We start from the raw sequence: 27,549 nt of genomic DNA on the forward strand, positions 1-27,549 counted from the left end.
AGGTTGTGATGCAGGAAATGTGAATGTTTCTTCCTCTCCTACGCCGGGAAAGACGCAGTAGCTGTCAGTAGTGTAGCATAATTGTACAAGAACGGCAGTGCATGCTGTCATAGCTGTGTGTGTGTTTACACTGTGAGGTGAGTGTGTAAGTGGCCAATAATGTCGGAACCTTTCTTTCTTGCTATCATTTGTAGATGAATTGATCAAGAACAACAGATTTCCGTATACCGGTAATCTCTTTGATACTTTGAAATCTTTAACTTAGTTTTCGTTTCTTGGTACCTCAAATATGCATGTAAATGTGAGAATGATTTAGAAAGAGAGTGTGATGATTTTTTTTTTTAGTCCAAAATTGGGGGTGCGGTTAATCCACGGGTGCGATTTATAGTCCGTTACTTACGGTATATAAAAATTCATGCCATGTAGAAATAACCTGGAATAATGATTAACACTTGTGGGAGAATTACTAAAACTTATTATTAGATAAGAGAAGCGTTACAGCTGGACTTTCATCGTTTTTTTGGGGGGTGCAAGTTTCCACTAATAATATTTCCTCCCATTTTAAACGCTATTATGGTAACTACCAAAGAAAACTTTTTTTGATAGAGAGAGAAAGAGGCTCCTGAGACCTGATACCATGGTAGTTACCAAGAGAATATTGATACTTAAATATACTGCATAACATTTGAACATGTAAAACAATGCAACAATTACCATTTCATCTCCAATTGCAGGTCTCCTCCTTGTTCCAGTCTTGAGAGTGAGTCTCAATTCCTCCCTGCCACCCTCACTAATCTTTGACTCGCTGATAGTAACTTTCAATTCATCTGTATCAGTCATCATCTTTTCTTCCCTGGCTGGTGAAACCTCCTGATTGGATGATGGAGTTGCAGTTGTTCCCTCTGAGGAGGTGTGCGCAGGTTGAGCAGCCACAGGCGAAGAGACTACAGGCTGTGCAGGCTGAGAGCGAGGCGAGATCGGCGTTGACTTGGACTGAGGTGGTGTCTTTGGAATGGTACAGGGGGATGTTGGCAAGGAAATGCTGGCTTTGGGTGACAGGACATCCATCGGACTGGCCTGAGGGTCGGAGCTCCGGTGATTGACTACCCGTCCTGCGTTGACTTCGGTGCGTGCCACCTGTGACCGCAAAGAGATGGTATGCTGGAGGTAGCATGCACCGCTGCAGAAGACTACATTCTTGTCGGTAGGTGTTGCAGATTTACGAACACCCTCTCCTACGACCAGGACATCACAGTGCCTGCAGAAGTGTAGCTTAGGATCGTCCAATGAGCCACTAAGCACAGATGACTTGGAGGTAATCTTGATGGGCTTCACTGAAGGTGGGAGAGGGGAAGGCGAGACAGAAGATTTCTCTGGAGATATCTTCAATGCGACATCTGGGAAGATACAAATCAGAGACAACAGAAATGAGACATGATTTAAAAATGTAAACTTATAAAATCACTTTATACATAAAAGAAAAAAAAAGGATGATAAAGATAGCCATAAAAACTACTTTCAGGGACAGGTATGGTCCAATGCTTTACATGAAAATTTCAAAGGCAGAACAAAAAAAGAACGCAATTCTATTTTTTTAAATATATATTTGGCCTACATAGGTACCGAAGTAACAAAGTTTGTTGAAGTTGATCTTGGACTTCATTTAACTACGGAATGTCCTGGACTTTAACTGTGGAACATCTTTAAATGCTACAAAGGCAAAATAGGCAGGCATACTCCAAAATGGAATATTGTCCATGTGGAAAATCCTGCATGCAACTCATTTACTGCATAACTATTTACCTGCAATAGGACTTGTACTTTGAGACCACTTCCCTCTCCTCTCTTTCTGCCCTGCCTCATTGACTACTTCAAAGTTAGATGGTTCCTTGATCCCTAGGAGCTTGGAGAAGGCAGCAAGGACTCCCTCCACGTTGTGTGTTACTTCTGGCATCAGCTTCAAGGTTACCTGGACAGTGTTGCCTTTCCCTAAAGACCCTGCTTCAGCTGCAAGTTACAATTAGAATACAAATATAATTGTTAATATTATAATATTATAAAAGATTTCAAGCATGCCTTTTGCATGGGTTGCCCATTCTGAGGTGTGAAGGGATAAAAAAATGAACATGGAAGATAAATTTTTGATGTATGATAAAACCAAAATGTTGTGAAACCAAAACTAGATGATTCTATGGACTTTGCATTTTGTAAAATGGAAGGAATGGTATTCCAGAGAACAGGAGCAATCCAAGGTAATTTGGTAAATTCATTTCACAAGAAACTCTGATATTAATCTACAATATATTCTAGTGTGATTGATACAAATGAAATCCATGAAATACTAAATACTAAAGGCTCATCCAGGATAATAATTAAAAAGAGTTATGTTCTGACTTCAGACATTAGCATAATGAAAGTAGCCTCTATCAAAACAAATTGTCATTTTGTTCTTTGGCTCAATAGTTTTTCATCCAAAGCCCAACATACATTAAAATTCAAATGAGACTGCCTTCAAATGTATTGTATCAGTATCTTTTATTCAATCCTTATAAGAAAACTATTTTTCATGGAAAGTAATCATTGAAATTCCTTAAATTTGCATACAATGGAAACTTAAAAAGTGGTTATATCAAACACATTTGAAAATGCTTTATGTACAAAGACATTCTATATTCATTTTTTATAAACAAATTTACAAAGAAAAATATGATACAACATAAGTATCAATGTTCCCATTAAAAGGCTGATCAAATACAGGCTATATATGACCTATCGTCTAGAATGAGTTTGACCATACCTTTCCTTGGAGTTGGCTTGATGATGGGAATGGTAGGTGATCCCGACCGCTTCTGACTGGCCAGGACCTGTTCTACATCCTGAGTAAAGAGACGTAGTCCTTTCATCTTACTTGGCTCCTGAGCTTCACTCTCCTCGCATTCTGGTGATGATGATATCACTATATCCCCTGCTACTGAGAGAAACAAGTCATTTTCAATGAAGCATGTATAGAATATGAATACAGGTAATCACTGTAACAGCTCATGTCAAGCCAGTAATTTGATACCATGAGTGTTTCAGAAAGCTCTGTTTCAGTTACCTGTGACTACTTTTTTTTTAAACAAAATGAAACAGTTGGTATGTGATTATTTCCATCATCTCTACAGGTGGGCCATGATTACACTAGCTTAACAGAAGCAAATAGATTGTAAAATGTTTAACTTCTGAGCTGAAATTGACAAATGCACAGATTATCGTATTATAGTGCAAACATAATTTCTTAATAATGATTGTAATATTTTCACAATCTAAAAATAGAGTAGAGATCCAGTCGAATATGATCAGAAAATGCCTCTGAGTATCCAATTAGAATTGGTGGTCTAAATTTGAAAAGGGTCCAAATAATGCTTATGCCCACCTATCGCAAAGTGCTTGATTCATGCTCCTTGAAATGGTTTTGAGGATTATTTTTAGTTCCTAGTTTTAAATCAATTAGTCCATTTATGTACATTAATTTATATATTTTACATAAATAGTGCACTTAAACTAAACCAACAAGGATACATTTAGTACTCTGTGACAAAAGTACTGGATCCATCTCAATACTCTATATGTTCTAAATAACTGTTCATTAATGGATGAAATCTGCATCTGAAACATGCTTATGAAGCATATGTCAATTTCAGTGCAGTGGTATAAACAATTGAGAATCCATCAAGTTCTTTTTGTGTGACTAAAAAAATATCTGATATGACACACCCCCTAATTTGGAAATAATCAAGATCACATACAAACTGCTTTGGTGCACAAAACTTTGTCTCTTTAAATCTCATAGAGAGAATTGCAAGCTAGGATGATATGTAAATAAATGATATGTGTTTATTTTGCACACAGCTGGTTTTTAAGCAGAAGTTCTCTTTCCACAGCAAATTCAGAAGAATGGAATTAGGCTTCACTATGCAAAATAAGTTTTAAAGATATCTTGATGGTTGATTTTACTTGGGTGATATGATAAATCATTAAGAGTAAATCAAATGAACATACCGTAATGTACTAAAGAACAACTTTATAGCCTTTCCGGCACCTTTTTTTTAAAGGATCCCTGACATGTTGTTTTTAATTATCATTTTATTACCATAATTCAAAATCTTCATAAACTGTAAACCTTATTTTAATTGTCAAGTTAGTGACAATTTTAAGCCTTGATAAGAAAAACTTTTGTATGAGGTATTACATTCAAAAGCATGCCACATGATCTAAACATCTACTCAATATGACAAACAATTATACTGAGAATTGGTTTAAACTTAGGTATTTAGTTTTTAAAAAGTATGTCGTTTCATGATTACATCAAAGCTATGCATATCATGCAAAGACAATCATGTTATAACTACTTATACATTGAGAGCATATAAGGAAAATAGAGTACAACCATTATTCAGTCATAGAAAAAAGTAACTTCTTTGCACTTTCAACCATCCATGATTTTTCTTCTCAATCATATCATGCAACTGTTTCTGTGTTGCCTCCATAAACCACTTATTTACAAACATGAATCAGACTTGGCTGGCAATGTTATACATGTAGCTTCATCTGAAACACTGCAACATCATTTAAAAGCTACCTCCTTTATCTTGTAAATCCTTTGTAAATATTGTGATATTTTTATGATTTACATGTATTTTGATAAAAACTTAGATAATAAAATTTGTAGATTACCAAATTCATTTTTATTGCTTTTTTGTGTGCTAATCTACTCTGATATCAAAATACTGTAGTAAATATCTACACTTCTTATTCTTATGTGATGTTACTGTATTGATTAAATAGCATTATCATAGCATGGTTTAATATACTGGCATGCAGAATTGCAGATGATTAACATGATGCAGGTTGTGATTGAATACATACAAAAAAATGCTCTGATGCAGTAACAACTTACAGTGGAGTTAAAGGTCAGGGGTTGTATTCTGAGATCCATTTTATCTCAGATAAAATAAGATATTTTATCTCCGTTAAAATCAGTGAGATAAAATACTGGTACCCTTAAAATCTCTCCGAATTGGTATTCTGAGAACAATTTTATCTTCATTTTATCTCTGTAAGACACACCTATTTTTTAATCAATATCCAATTAGAAAAGCGCTTTTATACATGTAGCTCTCTCATATCACTCAACCAATGGAAATCCATTCCGCTAGGAAGTGTGGCGAAGGAGTGAGATTGCGCAAATTTATTGACTTCAAATACGCTTGCACTATACGCTTGCGCGTCTTTACAGAGATTTCTTTTTAACAACAAGTGGAACGCCTCTGGCAGTCTCGCCTGCATTACGCGATTTAATATAGCAGCAGTGCTAACTACTATAACATAATCATTCACAAAACACCATTCATATAATGACATAATACCACATTCATTGACCATAGATGACATTTGAACGGTGACTTAAGACTTGTCAACTACACCCATGTCCACATTTCATTCACTCTATCCATAAACTTTCAAAGTTATGATGGCAATTCAACAATTACCCCAACATGGCCTAAGTTTATTGACCTTAACTGACCTTTGACCTTGGTATTGTGACCTGAAACTCACAGGGGATGTTCAGTGATACTTGATTACTCTTATATCCCAAGTTTTATGAAATAGATCCATAAACTTCATAGTTAGGATGGTAATTCAACAAATACCCCCAACACGGCCAAAGTTCATTGACCTTAAATGACCTTTGACCATGGTCATGTGACCTGAAACTCGTACAAGATGTTCAGTGATACTTGATTACTCCTATGTCCAAGTTTTATGAACTAGATCCATAAACCTTCAGAGTTAGGATGATAATTTAACAAAGACCCCCAACACGGCCAAAATTCATTGACCTTAAATGACCATTGACCATGGTCATGTGACCTGAAACTTGCACAGGATATTCAGTGGTACTTTATTAACCTAATGTCCAAGTTTCATGAACTAGATCCATAAATTTTCAAAGTTATGAAGGTAATTCAACAAATACCCCCAACTTGGCCAAAGTTCATTGACCCTAAATGACCTTTGAACTTGGTCATGCGACCTGAAACTCAGGAAGGATGTTCACTAATACTTGATTAACCTTATGTCCAAGTTTCATGAACTAGATCCATAAATTTTCAAAGTTATGATAGTAATTCAACAAAGACCCCCAACACGGCCAAAGTTCATTGACCTTAAATGACCATTGACCATGGTCATGTGACCTGAAACTTGCACAGGATATTCAGTGGTACTTGATTAACCTAATGTGCGAGTTTCATGAACTAGATCCATAAATTTTCAAAGTTATGAAGGTAATTCAACAAATACCCCCAACTTGGCCAAAGTTCATTGACCCTAAATGACCTTTGACCTTGGTCATGTGACCTGAAACTCAGGAAGGATGTTCACTAATACTTGATTAACCTTATGTCCAAGTTTCATGAACTAGATCCATAAATTTTCAAAGTTATGATAGTAATTCAACAAATACCCCCAACTTGACCAAAGTTCATTGACCCTAAATGACCTTTGACCTTGGTCATGTGACCTGAAACTCAGGCAGGATGTTCAGTAATACTTGATTAACCTTATGTCCAAGTTTCATGAACTAGGTCCATATACTTTCTAAGTTATGATGTCATTTCAAAAACTTAACCTTAGGTTAAGATTTGATGTTGACGTCGCCGCCGCCGTCGGAAAAGCGGCGCCTATAGTCTCACTCTGCTATGCAGGCGAGACAAAAATGACAACTCTCATCTTTTTTTCAGTCTATATCGCATGTTTTCAAGCATCATTATTTAAAAGACAATATTGGTCAATAAAAGTCTTATGATATACTTCCTGATTGTACAGGTATAAAACGTTAAGGTGTTGTTTTCAATAAATAAATCATTTTTCTTCATTTTCATGTCAACATTTGGAGTTAATTCACCTAGAAATATTGACGAAATCAACGTCGCGGAGATAAAATAGCCCCTGCCCTCTTTTAAGTTTATTTCATTTTTTCTTCAAAGTAACTTGGGCGCAAGCACATCACCCGCATTGCAATGGCCAGATACGCGATGGGTATGTCTACACAGCCACTGCTCTGTTGCGTATCATATATACGCAAGATAAAATTTATACGCAAGATAAAATTTAAAATTTTATCTGAGAGATAAAATGTCATCTCAGAATACCAATTTCATTTTAAGAGATAAAATAAAATATTTTAAAGATAAAATGACCTCAGAATACCGCCCCTGGACTGTAATTTTCACTAGATGTATTTTCTTTCATATAAAACATATATCAACTTGGAAAAGTAATAGCCACTTCCCATTTGTTTTTCAATTCGTTTCTGTTTCAGTATATAACTGTACTTTTTAAAGTGTTATCCTACAAAAATGCCCGGAATACAATCTGTTTCTGAATACACGTATCTGTGATACAATCAGAAGTGAGATAAGTGATAATCAAAAATAAAAGAAAAGTTGAAGTTGCAACTAATACACTTAGGACATGCATATATATATACATCTATTCATTCTGCATGCTTAGCCCTTTATTAACACAATATTCACCAGGAGTATAGACAAGCAGTGAAAAGTCACAATATTCCATCAATATTCACAAATAGAAACACAACTGTCAAACTAAAATGTCAAATAACCAATTGAATACTGAGCACAAAGTAGAAGCTGCAATCAAAAGACGCCTTGCCATGTTTCTTCAATCAAAATTCCTGGATGATTTTTAATTATGATTACATGGGCCACAAATGCAATTAAGATGAATCAAACAGTATTCAAGAGATTATGTAAAGAGGTATATGGTAAGGAATGATTACTTGGCAAGTGATATGTGAAAGTTTACACAAGAAGAGGAAGAGGCATGAATTTCAGTAGTTATTATATTGTTGTCGATAGTAGAAGAGATAGTATGAATAGTAAGTAGTATTAAGTAAAAGTAGTGGTAGTGGTAAATAGTAGTAGTAAATAGTAGTAGTAAGTAGTAAGTAGTAGTAAGTAGTAGTAAGTAGTAGTAAGTAGTAGTAGTAAGTAGTAGTAAGTAGTAGTAGTAAGTAGTAGTAAGTAGTAGTAGTAGTAGTAGTAGTAGTAGTAGTAGTAGTAGTAGTAGTAGTAGTAGTAGTAGTAGTAGTAGTAGTAGTAGTAGTAGTAGTAGTAGTAGTAGTAGTAGTAGTAGTAGTAAGTAGTAGTAGTAGTAGTAGTAGTAGTAGTAGTAGTAGTAGTAGTAAGAAGAAGAAGTAGTAGTAGTAGTAGTAGTAGTAGTTGTAGTAGAAGTGGTAGTAGCAACCGCAGTAGTAGTAGTAGTAGTAGTATAGTAGTAGTAGTATTCGTAGTCTTCGTAGTAGTAATAGTAGTAGTAGTATCATTACGAGTACTACTGTTCGAAGTAGTAGTTGTGATTACCATTGGCATGGTTGTAGCTCATAGTAGTAGCCATAGTGGTCACAGTAATTGGAGTCATCATAGTAGAACAACCAAAGAAGTAGAAGTAGTAATAGTGATGGCAGCGGCACGGCAAGGAATTAAGATATATATTTATATATGAAGATTGATAGCATACAACCAAACACAACAACTTGACTATAGGACACTAGGCTGAATTCTGGTTTAAGAGCACAAGCAGGCACAACTTTTTTTTCTCAATCTTTTGACTGCAGCCTCACCTTGTGAGAGAGAGGGTGACGGGGCGACCGGGTGGGTGGGTGCCCCTCCCCCGCTGAACGCATGATTCATGGTGCGGGTTATTGTGCGCTGGTGTGACTGCATCTCTCGCATGACCTCGTCACCTGTCAGGACAGTGACCTCTGAACTTTGAACTGTGTTGGTGATGGTGGTGGTGGTGGTGGTATTGGCTGAGGAAAGGGGGTTCAAGAGGAGGCATGCACCACTCAGAGCACATCACTATTTTTTTTAACTTTCTCTTTTGTCAGTCAATGCTTTGAAGCTAAAGCAGTTGTGCATACTTAACAACTTCAATATTGCAGATGATAACCCTATGTGTACATCAAAAGCTAGTGTCCATTAAAAAAAGTGAAACTACTTATAAATATCTTTGCACCTAAATTATGCCATGATCATTTCTAGAGCCAGGTTTTATTTAACATCAATACAGATCGACAGGCCAAGCAAATAATATCTCCTCTACGCAAATTTACAATAAACCTGTAGTTCCTCTATATATTACTACCTTTATTTAATCTAGCTCCTGTAACTGACTACTTTTCCTTCTATTTTTTGCTGAATATATCTTTAAACTACAGATAACATAGATAATAATAAATAAATCACTATCTTGAGAGCATGATAGAATAGTATTGGTAGCCACCACAAAAAGAAACAATAATTACATTAGTATGGTATTCATTGTAACTGCTTCCTTTTTTGTGTAGCTTATTATTAGTCAGTGATAACGGTTCAGCGAATAAGTGTTCTGATAAATCAATGCAATATATGGAAAAATAATTTTGTGCATGTGGAGCAGTCACTCACAAAGAAGCAAACATGTCTCATGAATAACTTATTAATTCCCTTATGAAAAAAATGAATAAATAAAATGAAAAATGAACAATAGACTGCTTCAGTAATTGATACAGAACATTAATGCTAAGAGCACCTCAAAATACTCTTATTCTTGTCAGCAGGCTTTTTCAAATCAATGAGGCTCAATATTTTGAATCCTGATTTAGCATTATTGAGTGGTCGCTTTTCCGGGCGTTCCTAAATGAATCCCATTTTAATGGAATTTTTTACTAATTCAATACAGACAATAATTATCTTCCAAGCTCAGATTGGATTTTACAAATTAGATTATCAGACTGCAGCTGACATCAATATCGCAGAGGTGCATGAGTAGTCCCTCCACAAGTCAATCAGGTTCACTGATCTGTATTGAAATCATTTCACTCTGTACTGAACAATGATTGCGGTCCACCTTTACAGAAGAGAGATTGCAGGAATGTCCTCTGTTGTGAAGTGTGCATAACAATGGTGACATCCGCAGAGAAAAGACTTTGCACTCACCAAAGTTTAATTTGGACAAGGAAATAAAGAATACAACATGCTTATCTTATCCTATTTCCAATTTTCACTTTCTTTGATCTAGGACATGGAAATCAAGGTCCAATATGTATATCACAGAAAGGGTTTGAAATTTAAAACTTTACCTTCATTATTAGTTCCACCCCCCCCCCCCCATATATCTTGAACTGTTCCTAGCCGTGTGTGTCTGAAAATCAGCCTGAACTAGTGAATCATCCAACCAACATGGTATGAGTATGCATTAGGTGATTCTTAGCTTAGTAGAATCAAATACCTGGCTCTGACGCCCAAGCCTAGTATGCACTTTTGCAAAATTCAAGTATATTAAAGTTCTTATGAAATGAAACACACATGTAACATCAACAAAATTATATGAAATTCATTTACACATGAAGATATATGTCGTTTTAGACAATCGTATAATTTTCATACCTTTCTCTGATCACTGACGAACCATTTGTAAACATCTAATAATCATGACTTAACTATTCAAATTTCTTTTACATACAATATGATATCCTTTCATTCATATTTCAATTGATTGAATTCATTTTGACAGGGATTGAAATTGAATGAAAATGAAATGTTGTGGACAACCTGTGAAAAAATGCAATGGAGGTCATTTCACTTTAATTTCATTTGCCAAATCATTTTAAAAAATTAGTAATGACAATTACAATGCTAGTACTAAAAATTATATGTCAAATTAAGGCATGGCCTCAATCAAAACCCTTAAAGAACAAGCCAGGATCATCAAAGAATTAAAGGTTATGCCTTAGTGATCACAGACATGAATGAAAATGACATTAATTTGCTTTATCGGCAATATCTATTAATGCAGGAATGAACACAATTCCTTTTTTTCTTTAACCCTAAAAGGACTGGGAATAGCGGCCATGATGCCCCCTCGACACTTTGCATGACTTTTCTGGAATACACAAAGATAGCGGTGCAAAATTTTGACAAATTTTTTAAGTGTTGTGCAACATTTGAGACTAAATTAGCGACGTACAAGTAAAGCATCGCAATGCTACAGAGGTTGTTGTCTTGTCTTGAATTTGATAGTAACTGAGTTGATGTTATACACATGTGTTTTATGCAATAAAGAACTAAAATTGGAAACGTTGCAAAAAATGCATACTTACTCAAGGGGGTTAAATAATTCTGCAAGTGACTGTAAAGTCAAACTTCTTTGATCCACTTAGTGTGATTGTAAGCGCAGATAGTGACAAACCCTACACGGAAAAGTGCTCTATTTCATGCACATTATGCTCCTCCACCTTCCCTCCGTGCAGACAAACAAAAATACTCAACAGTGGCTATTTCAAGTGAGCGGATCGGTTTCCACAAGTGTTTTGGCTTTCAAGGACATGACGAAGCAAGCATGGCGATCAAAGGGTAATACAGCAATACATAACAGTTTTCCAGGGGAGGATTATGCAACAGGCAAAGTGAGTGGGACATGCTACTTGCATTCAAAATTACTTTCTTCACATCAAATGTACCATATTTGAAATCCCTACATGGCATCAAATGCACATTTAAATACAGTATCTTGGCTGATAAGACCTAATACTTATTGCATTTTTGAACCCCTAGACATTACTTCATAGTTAATCATGCACATCAGGCCAATAGTTGATGCTTATCTCTTGATGCTTCTCATTGTTCAATTCCTGGTTTCATAAAACTTCATGTTTCCTGCCTGTTCTCAATCTTCATCATGTTAGTTACCTCAGTTGATTTGATACTCAAAAAGTATTGGTCTTTTCCCCCAAAGAATATTCCAATGCTATTTCAAATCATTAACAAAACTTGAAAAAAACTAATTTGAGTCCGAACATTTTGTTGATTCACCACTTGAGAGAAAAAACTAAATATTTAATTTTCTAGTGATTTTTTTTTTTGGGGGGTGGGTTAAATGTGATTATCTAAATTCAAAATTAATATACCTTCAAATCCCAGCTATGTCCCAACATGAAGCCATTACACTATCCCATATGTAAAAGATTTTGGGCTAAAGCATGTTTGACATTTTCCTGAACATTTTATTTTTAAATGTGTTGCATCCCAGCTTTTCTCCAGTTTTCTAGTGTTTAGTGCCATAAATATCAAATTATGTTTATAGTATATAGGATATGGGTGTATGTGAATAGTTAAAAGTTGATAAACTTATCAGGTTACAATAATGAAAGACATTTTAGATGCATCTTCCCTAACACCCAAGCATTGAATATTAATCCATATTGGCTAACAAAACTTTTTGACATTTCAGACCTTCTAACATAAGTACTACAGTAATTCAGACCATTTCACATGATTGTACATAAGCCCTTGATACAGGGTTCAGCATTCTCAGTTTAAATGTAGAACTATCTCTTTCTATACACTACATGTATATAAATAATTATGATGTATTATGTCGGACACATTTTTTCCCCATTTGTAATTTAGTTAATCATGGACAGTAAAGCACATCTAAAAGTGAGATAAAAACATTTTATCATCAACTATAAAAAAAAATTTGGGGGGGGGGTATGTCCATATATATTATTCTAAAGTATTATCTCTTAAACAAAACAGCAATGATGTGGTAAGTGTACTAACCTTGTCCTTTGGTTCCAATTTCCTTGAGTGAAGTGGGACCATTCACTACTCCAAGGGGTAGCTTGAGTTTGGTGTCCGACGTAGAGCCAGACAGAAGATGATCGTAAAAGTCTGGAACCCCATCCAAGATGGCATGTCCAAAGGCACCTCGTAGCCGGGTTCCTCCGTTCACTGTTCCACTTCCAAAGAGAGGGCAGAGGGAAAAGTTAACGCCAACCTCTGGTTCAGTTAACTGCAGCATAGGCATCTGCTTCAGGGCAGCCATCAGTTCCTCCACTGATGAAAACCTACTTTCCTTGTTCTTTTTGGACTTTTTCTCTTTGTGTTTTTTCTTTTCCTTGTGTTTGTGCTGTTTGACTGTGGGTTGGGGTGATGGTGGAACTACAGGGGGTGCAGGGGGCTTTTCTTTGGTCTCTTGTGGAGGGGGATAGTCAATCTTCCCTTGTCTGTGGATTTCAAGTAAAATTTGCAAATCATTTTCAGCAGGCTTTCCATCTTTCTTAACATAAGGTAATTGCTCAATTATTTCCAGTTGCTTTTGCTGCTCTGATGTCAGTTTTATTGGACCTTCTTCATCTTGCATATCCACAGCTAAATCAAATTCTTGTCGCATTTGTGTATTCTCTGAATTGCTGGTCTCTCCTGTGACTTTGTCTAACTGATTCTGTACACCAGGCTTGCTGGGTATTGATTTCACAATTCCAGATGCACAAATTGAAGGTCCTTGCAAAAGCTGTTTCAGAAGTTGATTTTGATTGTTTTTCAAAAGCCCATCCTTGGCAGCTTTGGCATTGATGTCTCCAATCATCAACATTGCTTGACTCTGTTGAAGTTTGGCAAGGTCCACATTGGCATGTGGATCATTAGCCATAATGGCCTGCAAAGCTTGATGTGTAGCACTTCCAGGTGAAGTATTCTGAAGGATATTTTGTACACTCATTACCATACCTCCTTTATCTTGAGAATGACCTATCGCAGCCAAAACGGCACTCTCATCAAGGACTCCTACTGGGCTTTGAGGTACTGGAGTTGGATTTTGGCCGAAAGATTCACCTATTTTCTTCTTTGCTCGCTTCTTCTTTGGCTTTTGTACTTTGGTCTGCATTCCTGGGTAACTCGGTGGCATTGGAAAACCTTCTGTAGTTGGTGTTGAACTTTGAGATGATATCATCCCAGGTTGTAGGGGCTCCCTCGGGAACGGTGATTGGACAGGTGACTGTAGAGGGGCTTGTGGAGATGGAAATGGAGGACGTATGCCTACAGAACTGTTGTGAACTGGAGGAACTTGGCTAGGAGACACCATGCCTGGGTTAGGCATTTGATTGAATTGGCCAATACTGCCTTGCTGCTGTGCTTGGTGTGGACTAGGAAGCCTATGTGGATTGAACATATGAGAACTATGGAGTTGTTGTTGCTGTTCATATCTCTGCATAGCTCTCACATGCTCTAGTTCCTGGGCAAGCTGCAATCTTTGTCTCTCATGCTGCTCACGTAACCGCTCCATTCTCTCCCTCTGTTGGAATGTTTCACTAAATGGATTGTTGTCTTGTCCAATATTGATCTGCATGCGCTTTTCAGTTGGAGGCTGTTGTGGTAACGATTTGGCAGATATTGGCGATTGGATAGGGGATTGCATTGGTGTTCCAGCTTGCCTTGGTTGAAGCTGACTGCTAACAGAAGCACCTTGATTTGCTGATGATGCTACTGGTGACTGCTGTCCAGGATGAGTCATCATAGGTGAAGGTGGTGGCATCATAGGAGAAGGGTGACTGCTGTTTAGACCTGATGATTGACCCTGAGAAACTAAAGGAGACTGTTGATCAGCTAGAACCATGGGGGATTGTTGACCAGCTTGCTTCAATGGTGACTGACCTCCAAGGGGCATCATAGGGGATTGGGCTCCAGGGGGCACCATGGGGGATGGAACACCTGGTGTCACTGCTGGTGATTGGCGACTACCAGCAGTGATAGGTGACTGCTCGCTATTTTGAACGGCGGGAGAATTCTGTTGGCTTTGAGGTACCATCATTGGAGACTGTTGTTGCCCAGAAGAGACAACAGGTGACTGCTGTCCTGGATGAACCATGGGTGAATGGGGAACCATGGGTGACTGGGGAACCATGGGCGACTGGGGAACCATGGGCGATTGAGGAACCATGGGTGACTGAGGAACCATCGGAGAATGAGGCACCATTGGGGATTGGGGAACCATTGGTGATTGTGCTGCCATGGGAGACTGCTGCTGTGAAGAAGCACCAATGCTACCCTGATGGGATGCATGTGACATTGGCGATTGCTGGGAAGGTTGTACAAGAATCTGTTGTGAATTTGTACCCCGTTGTAAGCTAATTCCACCAGGTAACATGTTTGTTTGATTGCTCCCTGGCATACCTTGGGCCTGTGGGCTGTTAATAGGAATCATTGGAGTTGAAGGTTTGCTGCCAGGCATCATCGGTGTCTGTGGATTACTGCCAGGCATCATGGGTGTCTGTGGATTACTGCCAGGCATCATTGGTGTCTGTGGATTACTGCCAGGCATGAGAGGAGATGGTTGCCTGCTATTTGTCATCATTGGACCCTGGCTAATTTGGTTTCCACCTTGAATCATTGAACTTGAAACCATCGGACTAGTCTGTCCTGGCATAACCATCATTCCTCCATTTCCAGATTGCATGATTTGGTTTCCATGCATCATTGGAGACTGCTGACCTGATCGAACAACAAATGGAGGTCTCTCCCCAGACATTGGTGATCGCATGGGATGTGGAACTTGCTGTGAAACATGGCCCATCATCTGACCTTGGGGTATCATTCCAGATTGAGGCACCTGTATCATTGAGGCAGATGGAGACTGCATTCCCTGATTGATCAGCATTTGCTGAGGTATATTTGGTGATGTCCCACCTGGAGCTATTAGAGAATGTTGTCCACCCATCATGGGACTGTGCATGCCAGGGTTAGGTCCTTGCCCTTGCATCATCATTCCTTGTGGTGACATCATTCCTGGCATCATTGGATTATGATGACCCAAGGGTGAATGATTCGACGACAGTTTCTGTTGTTGCTTCATCCGAAATTCTTGCAGGAGAATAGCATGCTGCCTTTGCTGCTTACGTACGTTTTCCAAATATTTCTGCTGCTTAGAATGTCTCTGCTGCACTGCTTCGAGTTCAAGTCTGTCATTTTCAGAAAACACTTTGTTGTTCTTGCGGCAGGCTCGCTGTCTAGATGTCAGAGCCTTCTTCTTCTTTCTCTCTTTACCAACCTCATTTTCAAAGAATTTCAACCTAAGTTGTAGTTTACGATCTTTGTTAAATATCCATTCTTCATACTCAGGAGTACTGGTATCTTCAGGAGCTTTTTCTTCTGTGGTGTCATATGGATCAAAGTTCATCATGGCATGTGACATTCCATCCATGCCCACACCAAAGAATGGAGATGGCATCCGTTGCATGTTCTGAGACATGAATCTACCAGGAAATCTGAAGTTAGAAACCTGTGGGCCAGGCATTCTGTTAATAACTGGCATTCCCATTCTCTGACCAGGCCCAGGAAGCCGTTGCATGCCATGCATCGGCACCGACATCTGATCACTTTGCATGTGCATGCCTGATCCTGGCATTGGTGGGCGTCCCCCGATTCCAGCATTCTGTACAACCATGGGACCCCGAGGCCTCATTCCAAAGTGATTCTGAGTCATCGGTGACATCGGTGAGACAGGTCCTGGACTAGGATGTGTCGGGATGTTTTCATGGGTAGAGAACCTTGGACCAGGTGGGAAACTAGGCATTTGTGGGTGGCCAGGAGAAAATGGTCCTACTTCTTGTCCATGAGCATTTACATGTGACACTCCTTGCAGTCCTTGAGGAACAGTCTGTCCTTGCTTGAACAAGTCAGTGCTGTTGCTTCTTATCGGATCCTTTACAGAATCAACATTGCCAAATTCTACACTCTGAGGAGTTCTAGGTGGTCGTAACCCTGGAGAAGCAGGGGGAATCAGTGGCACATTGGTTCCAGATTGTTGATCTGTTAAATGGCGTTGCTGCATTTGCACCTGGTATTGACGATTCATGGCAAGAAGAAGCTGTGCATGTGGCCCAGGTGGTTTGATGGTAAAATCTTCAGTTTCTATGTAGGAAACACAACAAAAAGAAGAAATTTAATATGACAGTTTCCTACAAGGTGTCTGACACCATGTGATTTTAAAGGTCAATGAAACAAGCTATGATATAAACTTAATGCTATTCAATTCAGCTTCATACACAATCTCATTATATAATCCCCTATTAATAATATATCTAAATCCAAAAATTTTAAACTGCAGTACATAGACTCCAAACATTCCCTTTCCCCACTCACCCTATCACTGTTAGGGTTACACTCCCCTTTGTTTTTATATTTCATGTTTCCTATTCCTTTTTGTAATTACATTTTAATGATTACTCTATACACATTTGTTTACAATTAGATTATTCAATTCTTGATTTAAGATTGTAAACATATTTCTCAATGTTAATGTTTTGTTCTTGTTAAGCCATAGGAAGACCAGGATGACTGTGCCAGTTAAGCTAATTTTACGCAATCCACCGCATTTTAGAACATATATGCATGTTTCATGAACATATTTAATACAAAAAATAATAAATATATACAAATACTCCTACACCCTTGAATAAAAAATAATACAAGGATCAAATTTTAACATATGACATCCAGCTATTCATTTTTAATACATCCTACAATCCATCCAGGCTCGATTGTAATTTCATTGACAAACACAAATTTGAAAAGATTTTTGTAAACTATACAGATAAATACCTTTAGCAATCATCTTTGCTTCAGCCTGTAATCTTTCAAGATCGAGATTATCCAGAAATGGATCAGAGCCTTGGGCCTTGGCTTTTGGATCTACTTTTCCAGAGACGGCTGCTTCTATATTCCCAGACTGTTGTTGCAGCTTCTGTTGCTCTTTCTTCTCTTTCTCAAGTAGATCTTGGAGGAGAAGAGGTTGTTCATGGAGCAGAGGTTGTCTTCTCTGAGGATTAGTAGAAACAAGTGAAGGTGCATTCACAACACTCGTTACAAGAGTTTGACTTGTTTGTAATTGAGTGCCATCGCTGTTTGTAGGCTGGGAAGATACCACTGTCTGAGAGCCCACTGAAGCAACTGGCAGTTGAGAAGTACTGTTTGGCTGAATGCTTGACACAGGACCAGAAATGTTGGCAGCAATCTGGTCAATTGTTGGGACATCCCCTCTTGGCACACTGACAGAAGAGTTCTGTATTTTTTGTGCTTCCCCTGATGACGAGCTTGGACAAGCATTACCTGAAGGTCCCTGGGTATTGGACTGTTGTTTCTCTAAGACTTGAGAACCACTTGATGTGTTTATCATCTCATCAGAAATGGCAGTTGAAACTTTATAATGTTCACAGTTTGTTTGAGGATTGTCCACTGGTTCTAATTTGATTGTTGTTCCACCCAAAGAGGTTGTGGATATAGTGGGCGCCTCACTTGAACTTGAAGAGACTGGAACTACGGTACTTGTTTGTAACACAGAGGCTGATGCTGACAAAGAAACAGTAGGAACAGATTCTGAAGTACTTACACTGTCAATTTGGACACCAGTTTTCTCTTTTGAAACTGCATCAGAAGGATCACTTCCTTTTGATTGTGGTGATGGCTTGTCATCATGACTCATCAAATCTTTAGAAGAATCTTCAGAAGTGTGACTACTTACAGTAGCAATGTCTCTTCCAATGTCAGGTACACTGCTTGTTTCTGAGCTTTTGGTTTCTTCCACTTTAGTTTGATCCGAAGATACACCTGAGCTTTCAGACCGTTTTAGATCATTAGAAACAGACTTGTCTTCTGACACTTTATCAGTTTCTTTTTCTGAACTAGTTGGCTCAATGGAGGTAGACTGTTCATGACTTTTCTCTGTAGCAGCTGGAAGTATGCCATTTTCCACCTTCAAAGAATGTGAATCCTTAGGAGTGTTACTTGTGGAAGCTGTTTCATCAAGTGCCTCATCACTCAAACCAAAATCTTTGAAAAGTTGTTGGTTTTCAGCAGAATGTTTGTTAGTGTCCAAATCAGTTCCAGCAAAGTCAATGAGATCAAGCTCACCAGACAACAGATCTTCCAATTGCGCATCATGGTCATCTGGCTGAGGTGCAATTGTTGGATCCTGACCGGGTGGCAAATGAAGGTCACTCTGCAATGATACTGGTTGCTGAGCAGGTATTGTATTATGAATTCTGGGTTGGTGATTCTGAATTGCATTTGTGTTAGGACCTTGGAAAGGAGGAGTTGGTTGTTGGAATGGCAAATGAGGTTGTTGGGCAGGATGATCTCCCATTGGAGACATCATAGGTGACCTGCCATGAAAGTTTGGATGAGTCATTAGCTGTCGGGGTGTAGGTGTCCTATTATTGGCTTGTTGCCTCACCATATGATCATAGGGATCTAATGGGTTTGACCCCACCAGGGCAGTTCTTTGTTGTAAAGCTCTTTGATGGAGCTTCTCCTGGAGTAGGGCAATGTTTCGTGGTCTTGGTGACAATGATGGTCCAGACACTGGCATTCTTGCTCCTTGCTCTATTCTCCTCAATTCAATAAATTGTCCGGGCCCAGGCATGCGACCTCCCCCATCACTAGCTCTTCGTTGAAGGCCAGGAGTAAACTGCCCTGGCCTCCATGCTTCATCTGTCTGTTCTGGGGTTAAATTGAACTGTTCCTGAGACCTTTGAGTTACGAATGTAGGAGGAGCTTCTGGCCTTGGCGTGTTAGGTGTTCCAGGGAAGGAGTTCATTTGCTCACTATTTGTAGCAGGAGATATCTGATCTGATGAAGCATTAGCTGGATAGGGAGGTGGAGGACGCTGATGTGATTCCCCACTCCAATTCTGATTCTGCATTTGCTGCTGTTCTCGACGCATACGTCGTTTCTCCTGCTGTCTCACTAATAACTGTCTTATGTGCTGTTTTTGTGCATGTTTGTTGCCATCGTTCAAACCTACTCTATCAGCAGGGGTAGAAGCAGCTGCAGGTGACAGACTCTGGTTGCTGGCACCATCTTGAAATACTTGGTTTTTCATGAACGGAGCCTGCTGAGGTGAATGAATAGGCATATCAACTGGCATTGCATGAGCTGGTGACCCCACTGACATTGCATGTGCTGGAGACCCCACTGACATTGCATGAGCTGGAGACATGTTTCCCATCCCAGGAGGCACTTGTGATGCAGAACCATGAGGCATTCCTGGAGACTGTAACCTATCAATGATGGACTGGTTGTTTGATACAGGCAAGTGGTTGCTGGATGATGTAGGAGTAACACCTTGTCCTGCTATCAGGGATGCCAAGTGCTGCTGATGAGTGTTAACACCACCAACAACACCATGGCTTATCTCTTCTGAATGATGAGGAGATCTTCCTGCTAACACGCTGGGCGTTCCACTCCTTCCAGACTGAAGATGAATGTTAGATGGTTGTGCTACCATAGGAGATGGTGGCATGGAGTCAACATTCATGGCTCCTGGTGACTGGTTTGACAGGGGCATATGGACAGGAAGTCCAGAATGACCAGACAGGCTCTGATTGCTTGTGTTCATTAAGTTGGAATGTGGCAATTCTGTTGAGATAAAAATAGAAAAAAAACCACACAATTATCTAATTAATTTCAAATATAACTCCAAGGTTATTAAAAGATTTTTAAAACATATGATAAAAGATGTTTCATAGTTATATCTAAGAAAAAAAAAAGAACACAATATACATATAAGCATGAATCATACCAATAATCCTCAAATTTTGTGATACAGTCCAAAGGATATTGAAGTATATTATTTAGTTTTAAACATTTTCCACCATCAACAAATTTAAGAGAATTGGTACAAGTTTGCTTTTATAACTGTTGTTTCCCCTAATAATGTCTGAGTTCTATCAGAATATACTTCCTGGAATGTAAAAGATCAAAGTGAATCCCAAGCCCATTTCATAAGACTACCTACCAGGGGCGTAGACAACGGGGGGGATGAGGGGGATGCATCCCCCCCACCTCACAAGGTGGGGGGGATGGCATGTACAATCATCCCCCCCCCAGGTTTTTAGGAATGATATTTGGATACTTAATAAGTCATAATGATGATAATAATAGTAATAATAATAATGATAACAATTATAATATTAATAATAATAATAATTATGATGATGATGATAATAATCCTCATCATTATTGTAATTGTGTTTATTGTTATTAGCCGCATTCACACGGTGAAAGCCAATTCAGACGGTAAAAAAAAGAAAATCTTACAAGTATTTTGTGGTTATCTTGTGGTTTGGAAACCACAAGATAACCACAAGATTAATCGCGCATATTTTGCAGTGCGCGCAATCTCGTGGTGTGGAAACCAAAAGATAACCACGAGTTTTGCGTGTTCAAATGGGGCAAACCACGTGTTATAGGCATTATACATTGTGTGCAAAATGCATCAGCGCAATCTAAAACAGAATAGAAAATGAATGTGATACAACAGTATACATAATAATTCGTGACAGAGAGTACCATACTACTATCTTTATAACATATATAATTATGTATAATCATGAATTGTTCAACTTCATGCTCCCACTATATGACTATTGTTACACTAATACTGATATCAGGACTGACTGGTATACATTAGTTTGTTGTTAAGCTTGCAGCAGCTACATCTTTTCTGTATTGTTAACTATTTATTTATTTTTGTTTTATTTAAGATGCACTTTGTTTTGTATTCATTTAAAGTATGTTGATTGATGCATGAAGACATAAGTTTGAAATGTTTAAAGAAGTTTGTTTCATGTAAAGCGCAGTGTGAATTTACCCTGTCTTGAAATGCGAGATAAAAGGAACCAACTACCCTTTTTACACAGGATTTTCTTAGCCCCGGACTATCGCTAACCCCGTACTATCCTTAACCCCGTACTATTTTTTTTCCTTTTCACACATGCCAAATTGTTATTTCTATAACCCCGGATAAGGAATGCTTGCTTTTCACACACGAAACTCGCTAACCCTGGGGAGCGTTTCATGAAAGGACTTGTCGGACGTTTTATCTGACAAGTCCCATTATATCCGACAGTTACTATAGTAACAGTGCTTCTCAACCAATCAGAATCAAGGAAAGATGTCAGATCTGACAACTTGTCGGACGAAAATATTGATGAAATTAACGCCCCCCTGGACTAGTGGTTTTTGTCGATCATTCGTAGTACAAGTACTTCACTCGTACCTTTTTTACACACGCTAAAATTTCCTTAACCCCGTACTATAGGTGGGGCCAAATTGCCATTTAGCCCCACCTATAGTACGGGGTTAAGCTTAGCCCACTTTCGTTTTACACTAGCGATCTTAACCCCGTACTATCGCTCTTAGCACCGCAATTGCTGGGATAACCCTTCTTTTTTGCAGGGCCAAATAATCCCGTACTAAAGGTGGGGTTAGCCCACTTTGCAAAAATGCTGTGTAAAAAGAAAGTGGGCTAGCTAAGCTTAACCCCTACTATAGGTGGGGCTAAATAGCAATTTAGCCCCACCTATAGTACGGGGTTAAGGAAATTTTAGCGTGTGTAAAAAGGGTAATATTAGCATTATTATTTGTATTAGTATTATTTTTTATTTGTATTATTATTATTATTATTATTATTATTATTATTATTATTATTATTACTATTATTACTATTATAAGACTGAGATCAAATAGAAGTGAATAATGCCCTAATTTGAAACGATGCAATGCCGTTATGGTTCCGATTTCTTCACAAACTTACAAAGCAGTATTGTTACTCCATGGATCATAGTGATACTGTTTATGTTTTTTGTATCTGTATGTTAATGAGCCGCCAGCCAATATCCATCTATGGATACTATGCCTGTTTCTTTGAGGTAAAAAAAAGCATAGTATGTACGTATTCATTATGCTTTATAATGAACAGACATATTGTTATTTGTTTGTTGTTTATGTGTTCTATTCACAAATGGCCACAGAGGCTGTTTTCATTCATAACCACATACCCATATCAAGACAACAAAGACTATACCTGCGTGTACACAGTTGACATTGTTTTTTTTTCTGAAGAGGTGTAACAGCAAAATTCACAGAGATAAATAAATACGTAGTGTGGTTCAATATGCAATACTATGTGTCAGTCCATTCTGTATTCGTATGCCACGGTGTGTAGATCTTGTCGATGTATGTCTGTCCATTCAAGGCGTAGTATGTAAGTGGTGCGCGCACCCGTGTGTGTGTGTGTGTGAGTATGTGCGTGTGTGCGTGCGCGCTTGTGTGTGTTATTTTACCTCATTAAGTATGCATCAGATTGCACGATTTCAAGTTCAAAATTGCAAAAGCTCCCTACCGTGGGAGGGGGGACACCCCCCTCCCACACCCTCCCCCCGCTCGGTCGCTTCGCTCCCTCGCTCGGGCGCTTCGCGCCCTCACTAGCGTTGGCAGCCCACTCATCCCCCCCAGGTGTACGAACCTGTCTACGCCACTGCTACCTACCAATGGTACGTTATACCAGCTACTGTTAAAAGCTACTGAAACAGTGCAATTTTAATAGGCTGAGAGCAAGAACTATCAACATTTTTGTTGATGGATTATGTGACATTAAAAAAAATGTTAAAGCAGCAAGACAGTTTTTGTAGCAATCTGACCCCCAAACTGGACTTTTGACTTCTCATAGTCAAAACATATTTATGCTTCCCTATTTGCAAAATCAAGTACACATAACAGAACTACATGTAAATTTTTGAATTTTTGAAAGATTGACCTCTGTGACCTTTGACCATGTGACCTCAAAATCTATCCAGATCATCTTCCCTCACATATGCACAATTGAGCAAAGTTTGAACTTGAAACCTCAAACAATGTTTCAGTTATCACCAGAACAAGATTTTTTTCTGGTAGATGACATCTGTGATCTTTGTCTTTCTACCTCATGAGAGCCAAAATTTAATCATGTCAATCCAATATACTAACAAGAGCCGAATGGAACCCCTAAACAGATCTTTATTTATCGCAAGAACAAGATATTTTCAGGTATTCAATGGCCTCTGTGCAACTAGAAGTGAATAATGTGCCTTTCTTACCATAAATCAAGGGATATATTTCACCATGCCTGAAAAATGTTGCTGAGCTTTGGCTCAACATATCTAAACAAAGGTCAATTGATAAAAAGTTTTAAGAAACATGTTTCAGTATTCTTACCATTGGCAGGAGACATGGGAGTTCCTGGTATAGGTGTTCCTGGCATAGGTGTACCTGGCAATGACTTTGGGCTCCGTTGCGCCTGAGGAACCAGAGTAGATGGTTGCTGTCCTTGCTGCAATTGCTGCGGCTGCTGTCCTTGTTGGAGTGGTGCCCTGATGCCAGACCCATCCTGGCTCTCACCGACCATGGCGCCATCAAACTTCTGACGCTTCTGTTGATGGATCTATTAGTAGTATTAAAAAGAAGACCAGAGGGGTGTGATATAAATGAGATACAATTTTGACTGCGACTTTTTGAATATGGTTTGCCTTTTACTAACAGAATTACTATATTCAATAATCAATTGTTATTGCCCTAAACAATGACAAAAGTAAACTCCTATTAGTAAACTCTTATTAGTGTGATGACTTGACACAATTCTTTAATTCACAACCAGGAAATACATTTGTAAGCCATTTGCCTCAGATGCTACAGGCCTCATCTAGGGAATATTTCAGTCAGTCTTTTTTTCTGACAGAGTATGTTTTAACCAACAGTAACCATGGAAACTATACTTCTCACCCAATCGATATCAAGGAAAGTTGTTGGATCCAACAATTTGTGGGACGAAAATGTTGATGAAATGCTAATGACTGTTTCACCAGACCCTGCATTACACTGTGTCAGCATCTAGAGACCAACAACATAGGCCTCATGAAGCTATTAGTATCACAAAAGAAAACTTATTATAACAGGCCAATATTCCTAACTGTGAAAATATATTGAAAAATATATTTACAAATCTATTCAAACCCTTTGGATACTGAGAAATATTTGGTTGACTCACAAAATGGTCACAAGCCGAATTTCTTGGATTTCTAACAAAACAGAAATATGTGTTTTTAAAAATTAACACATATACATACATCTGTGGGATGTCAACTTGTCAAACCCAATTTAGACTTCTGATATTAAAAAATGGGTCTAAAATGAACCAGATATAAAACTTATAGGATTTGGAGAATCCAATATATAGCTGATTAAGCACCAACCTCCAATCAAATTCTTTTACTACTTACCAGGAAAATGTAATAAGGATTGTTGAAATACAATTTTCTATTCCATATCTACAATGCCTAACACAAATATTGTAAATCACAAAAATATAATTGTTAAAATTTCTCAAACTAATCTTGACAGAGGATTGAAACATAAGGGAACAATAATAACACACATGCAAACAATTATAATGCAGCATACATGCTTAAATGAATCTTGCACATGAAAAAAAAATAGTTTATACATTTGTTTTAAATTGGTCATTTTGAAATGGGGGGAAATCAATTAGAAAACATAAAATCAAGAAAGCCAGGGTGGATCTTTATTTCACTCTTGCCTCTTTGTCTTTCTAATAGCTTTTTCCAATCGCTTCAAAATCAGTGATAGTAAAAACTGATTTCAATTTTCAGCTATGAACTCAATTTTCTTTATAAATTGAGAATATCATCCAAACATACATTTAAAGATCCCAGACTTTAACATACGAGAAATCGCCACGATCCCTTCAGTGCATTCATATAAAAGTTGGGGTTTTTTTTTATAAAAGCTCTCAAGAATCACATTGATCTCCTTAATGATTGTAAATATCCCCTCACAAGGTTATTCACTTAATCCGAGTGTCTATATAATGAGTTATGAGAGGAAATGGTGGAAGTAAAATAAATAGTGTGTGTTTATGATTGTGCAGTGTGAAGATTCTTAATGTGATTTAAAATGCTGGAGGTAAAAAAATTAGGATCATGTTGGCAATTTAAGGAGTGTTGGTAAGACTCGTTCAGAAACAGTAGAACAAAACTCAGCAACATCCTTTCGAGTACTAAGTCAATGAGATTAATTATTAACAACCCAAAATTGTCCTTTTTGTCACAGAATGAATTAAAACAAGTTACAATTATTCTTTAAAATAATTTGTCAAGATTTATTCAGACAAACTTTCGACATGACTCATAATGACTCATAATATTGCAATGAAATAAATATGATATAACGTAAGATGAGTTATGTTAACAAACTTCACCCACACAACTTTCAATATGAGATAGGCAACTTGTCTCACATCTGGACAATAAGGAAAATGTTGCTGGGTTTTATCTAACCATATCTGAATAAGGCTTAACAGTGAGGGAACGTTAGAAACAAATCATATGCAACATGATAGGAATGAGAAAGAGAGAAAGCAGCAGTATGGAAATGGATTTGACAGAGCTTTGAGCATACCTTCCGGGCTTCCTTAATGCGTTGTGCGGCACGATTCTCCCTCGCAAGTTGCTGCAAGAGTGGTAGGAGGAAAAAGTGGGGAGGCAAAAAGGGGCAACACATGCTGAAAACAATGGTTGCTGGTGATCATGCATGATATCATTTTTTTTTTATTCTTTCAAACACACAATTCAACACATGGCTTTGGATAAATATGTACATGTATATATATATACATAATATTAAAATGAATAAACAGTATGATTTCATCTCATCTAAAAGAACTGAGATTGATAAATGCAGAGATGGAACATATCAACTTGATTGCATGTTAATACAGAGGATAAAGCTGTTTGTAAGTTACAAACAGATGCACAACTGGCGTATTTCCTTGATCCAAATGAGATTATGAAATATCACATTTTTTTCTATGGTGTTCCAACAAAGCACTAGTGATTCACTGTAACCCCAGTGAAATTACAAACACAGCATTCGGATGCTTGATTAACTATAAAAATTTCAAGATGAGCAAATCGGAATAAATTAAGATTAAGACAATCTGATTTAGCATCCCAGAAAATGTGGAAGTTGTGCATAAAGCCATGAGTAACTTATGAATAGCTTTGTAAATCAACTGCTATGATTTGTTTTGAAAGTAAGATTTCTTCTGTAAATGCTATTCAAAACAGCAAATACCAATTTTAGAAGTTTATATATTTTATATATTTTCTTATCATAACAAGTCGTAATAGAAAATTCAAATAAGTTATGGATATGCATCTGTCATCTTATCTCGTCCTCTCTGAAGGTAATTTTCCCTTTTTTCTTCTTGTAATAAATAAATGTTTGATGGGGGATGGTCAAGATTTCTTTAAAAACAAATTTTCCTTTTTTGTGAGTGAAGGTACACATAAAAGACTTGGAACATTTTCCAAGGATATTAATATGAGTGAAAGGAAAAAGATACACACTGAACTAGGTATAGCCTACATAATTGTTTTGCTTCATGCATATGAATAATGACTTTTTCACTTCAATACAACTAACTAGGATTATCAGTATGGCTATATAAATTAAGCTACAGTATGGATACAGTATACAATTACATGTACAAAGTTCATAAACAATTTTGTGTCTGTAAATCGGTTCTGTCATATGGAGACTTTAAATAAGTGTTCACTAAATCCCCCGCTATGAAAATCTGCAAAATGGTGGTTTCAGCATGTAGTCCGAGGAAAACTAAAGATGAATAGTACCAATTCATCATATAAGATGCAAAGTATGATAGAAACATAGGTATTAATCACTGTAGAAATATTCTTCTTTCCATGCAAGCACATGCTTTTGGTGTTAGACAGCTGCACATCAATCCAAATGAACTGATTATTAT

General features: G+C 37.8%; 1 protein-coding gene across 14 annotated transcripts in view; it reads right to left on the reverse strand.

Moving 5' to 3' along the window:
• LOC129257698 (histone-lysine N-methyltransferase 2C-like) overlaps nt 1-27,549 on the reverse strand; it is an 83,637-nt gene that overhangs the window by 13,544 nt on the left and 42,544 nt on the right. For 12 of the 14 annotated variants that reach the window (XM_064096549.1, XM_064096553.1, XM_064096551.1 and 9 more), the window contains 7 exons: nt 26,181-26,231; nt 23,922-24,147; nt 17,490-20,303; nt 12,672-16,799; nt 2,798-2,971; nt 1,804-2,007; nt 715-1,397 (listed from right to left, as the gene is read on the reverse strand). In XM_064096549.1, coding sequence (XP_063952619.1) covers nt 715-1,397; nt 1,804-2,007; nt 2,798-2,971; nt 12,672-16,799; nt 17,490-20,303; nt 23,922-24,147; nt 26,181-26,231 — 8,280 coding nt within the window. Of the gene's footprint in view, nt 1-714; nt 1,398-1,803; nt 2,008-2,797; nt 2,972-7,032; nt 8,879-12,671; nt 16,800-17,489; nt 20,304-23,921; nt 24,148-26,180; nt 26,232-27,549 lie in introns of those variants that run through there. The other 2 variants (XM_064096544.1, XM_064096555.1) reach the window with 2 other exon arrangements.

The sequence above is a fragment of the Lytechinus pictus genome, chromosome 3 (genome assembly GCF_037042905.1).
Source record: "Lytechinus pictus isolate F3 Inbred chromosome 3, Lp3.0, whole genome shotgun sequence".
NCBI lineage: Eukaryota > Metazoa > Echinodermata > Echinoidea > Temnopleuroida > Toxopneustidae > Lytechinus > Lytechinus pictus.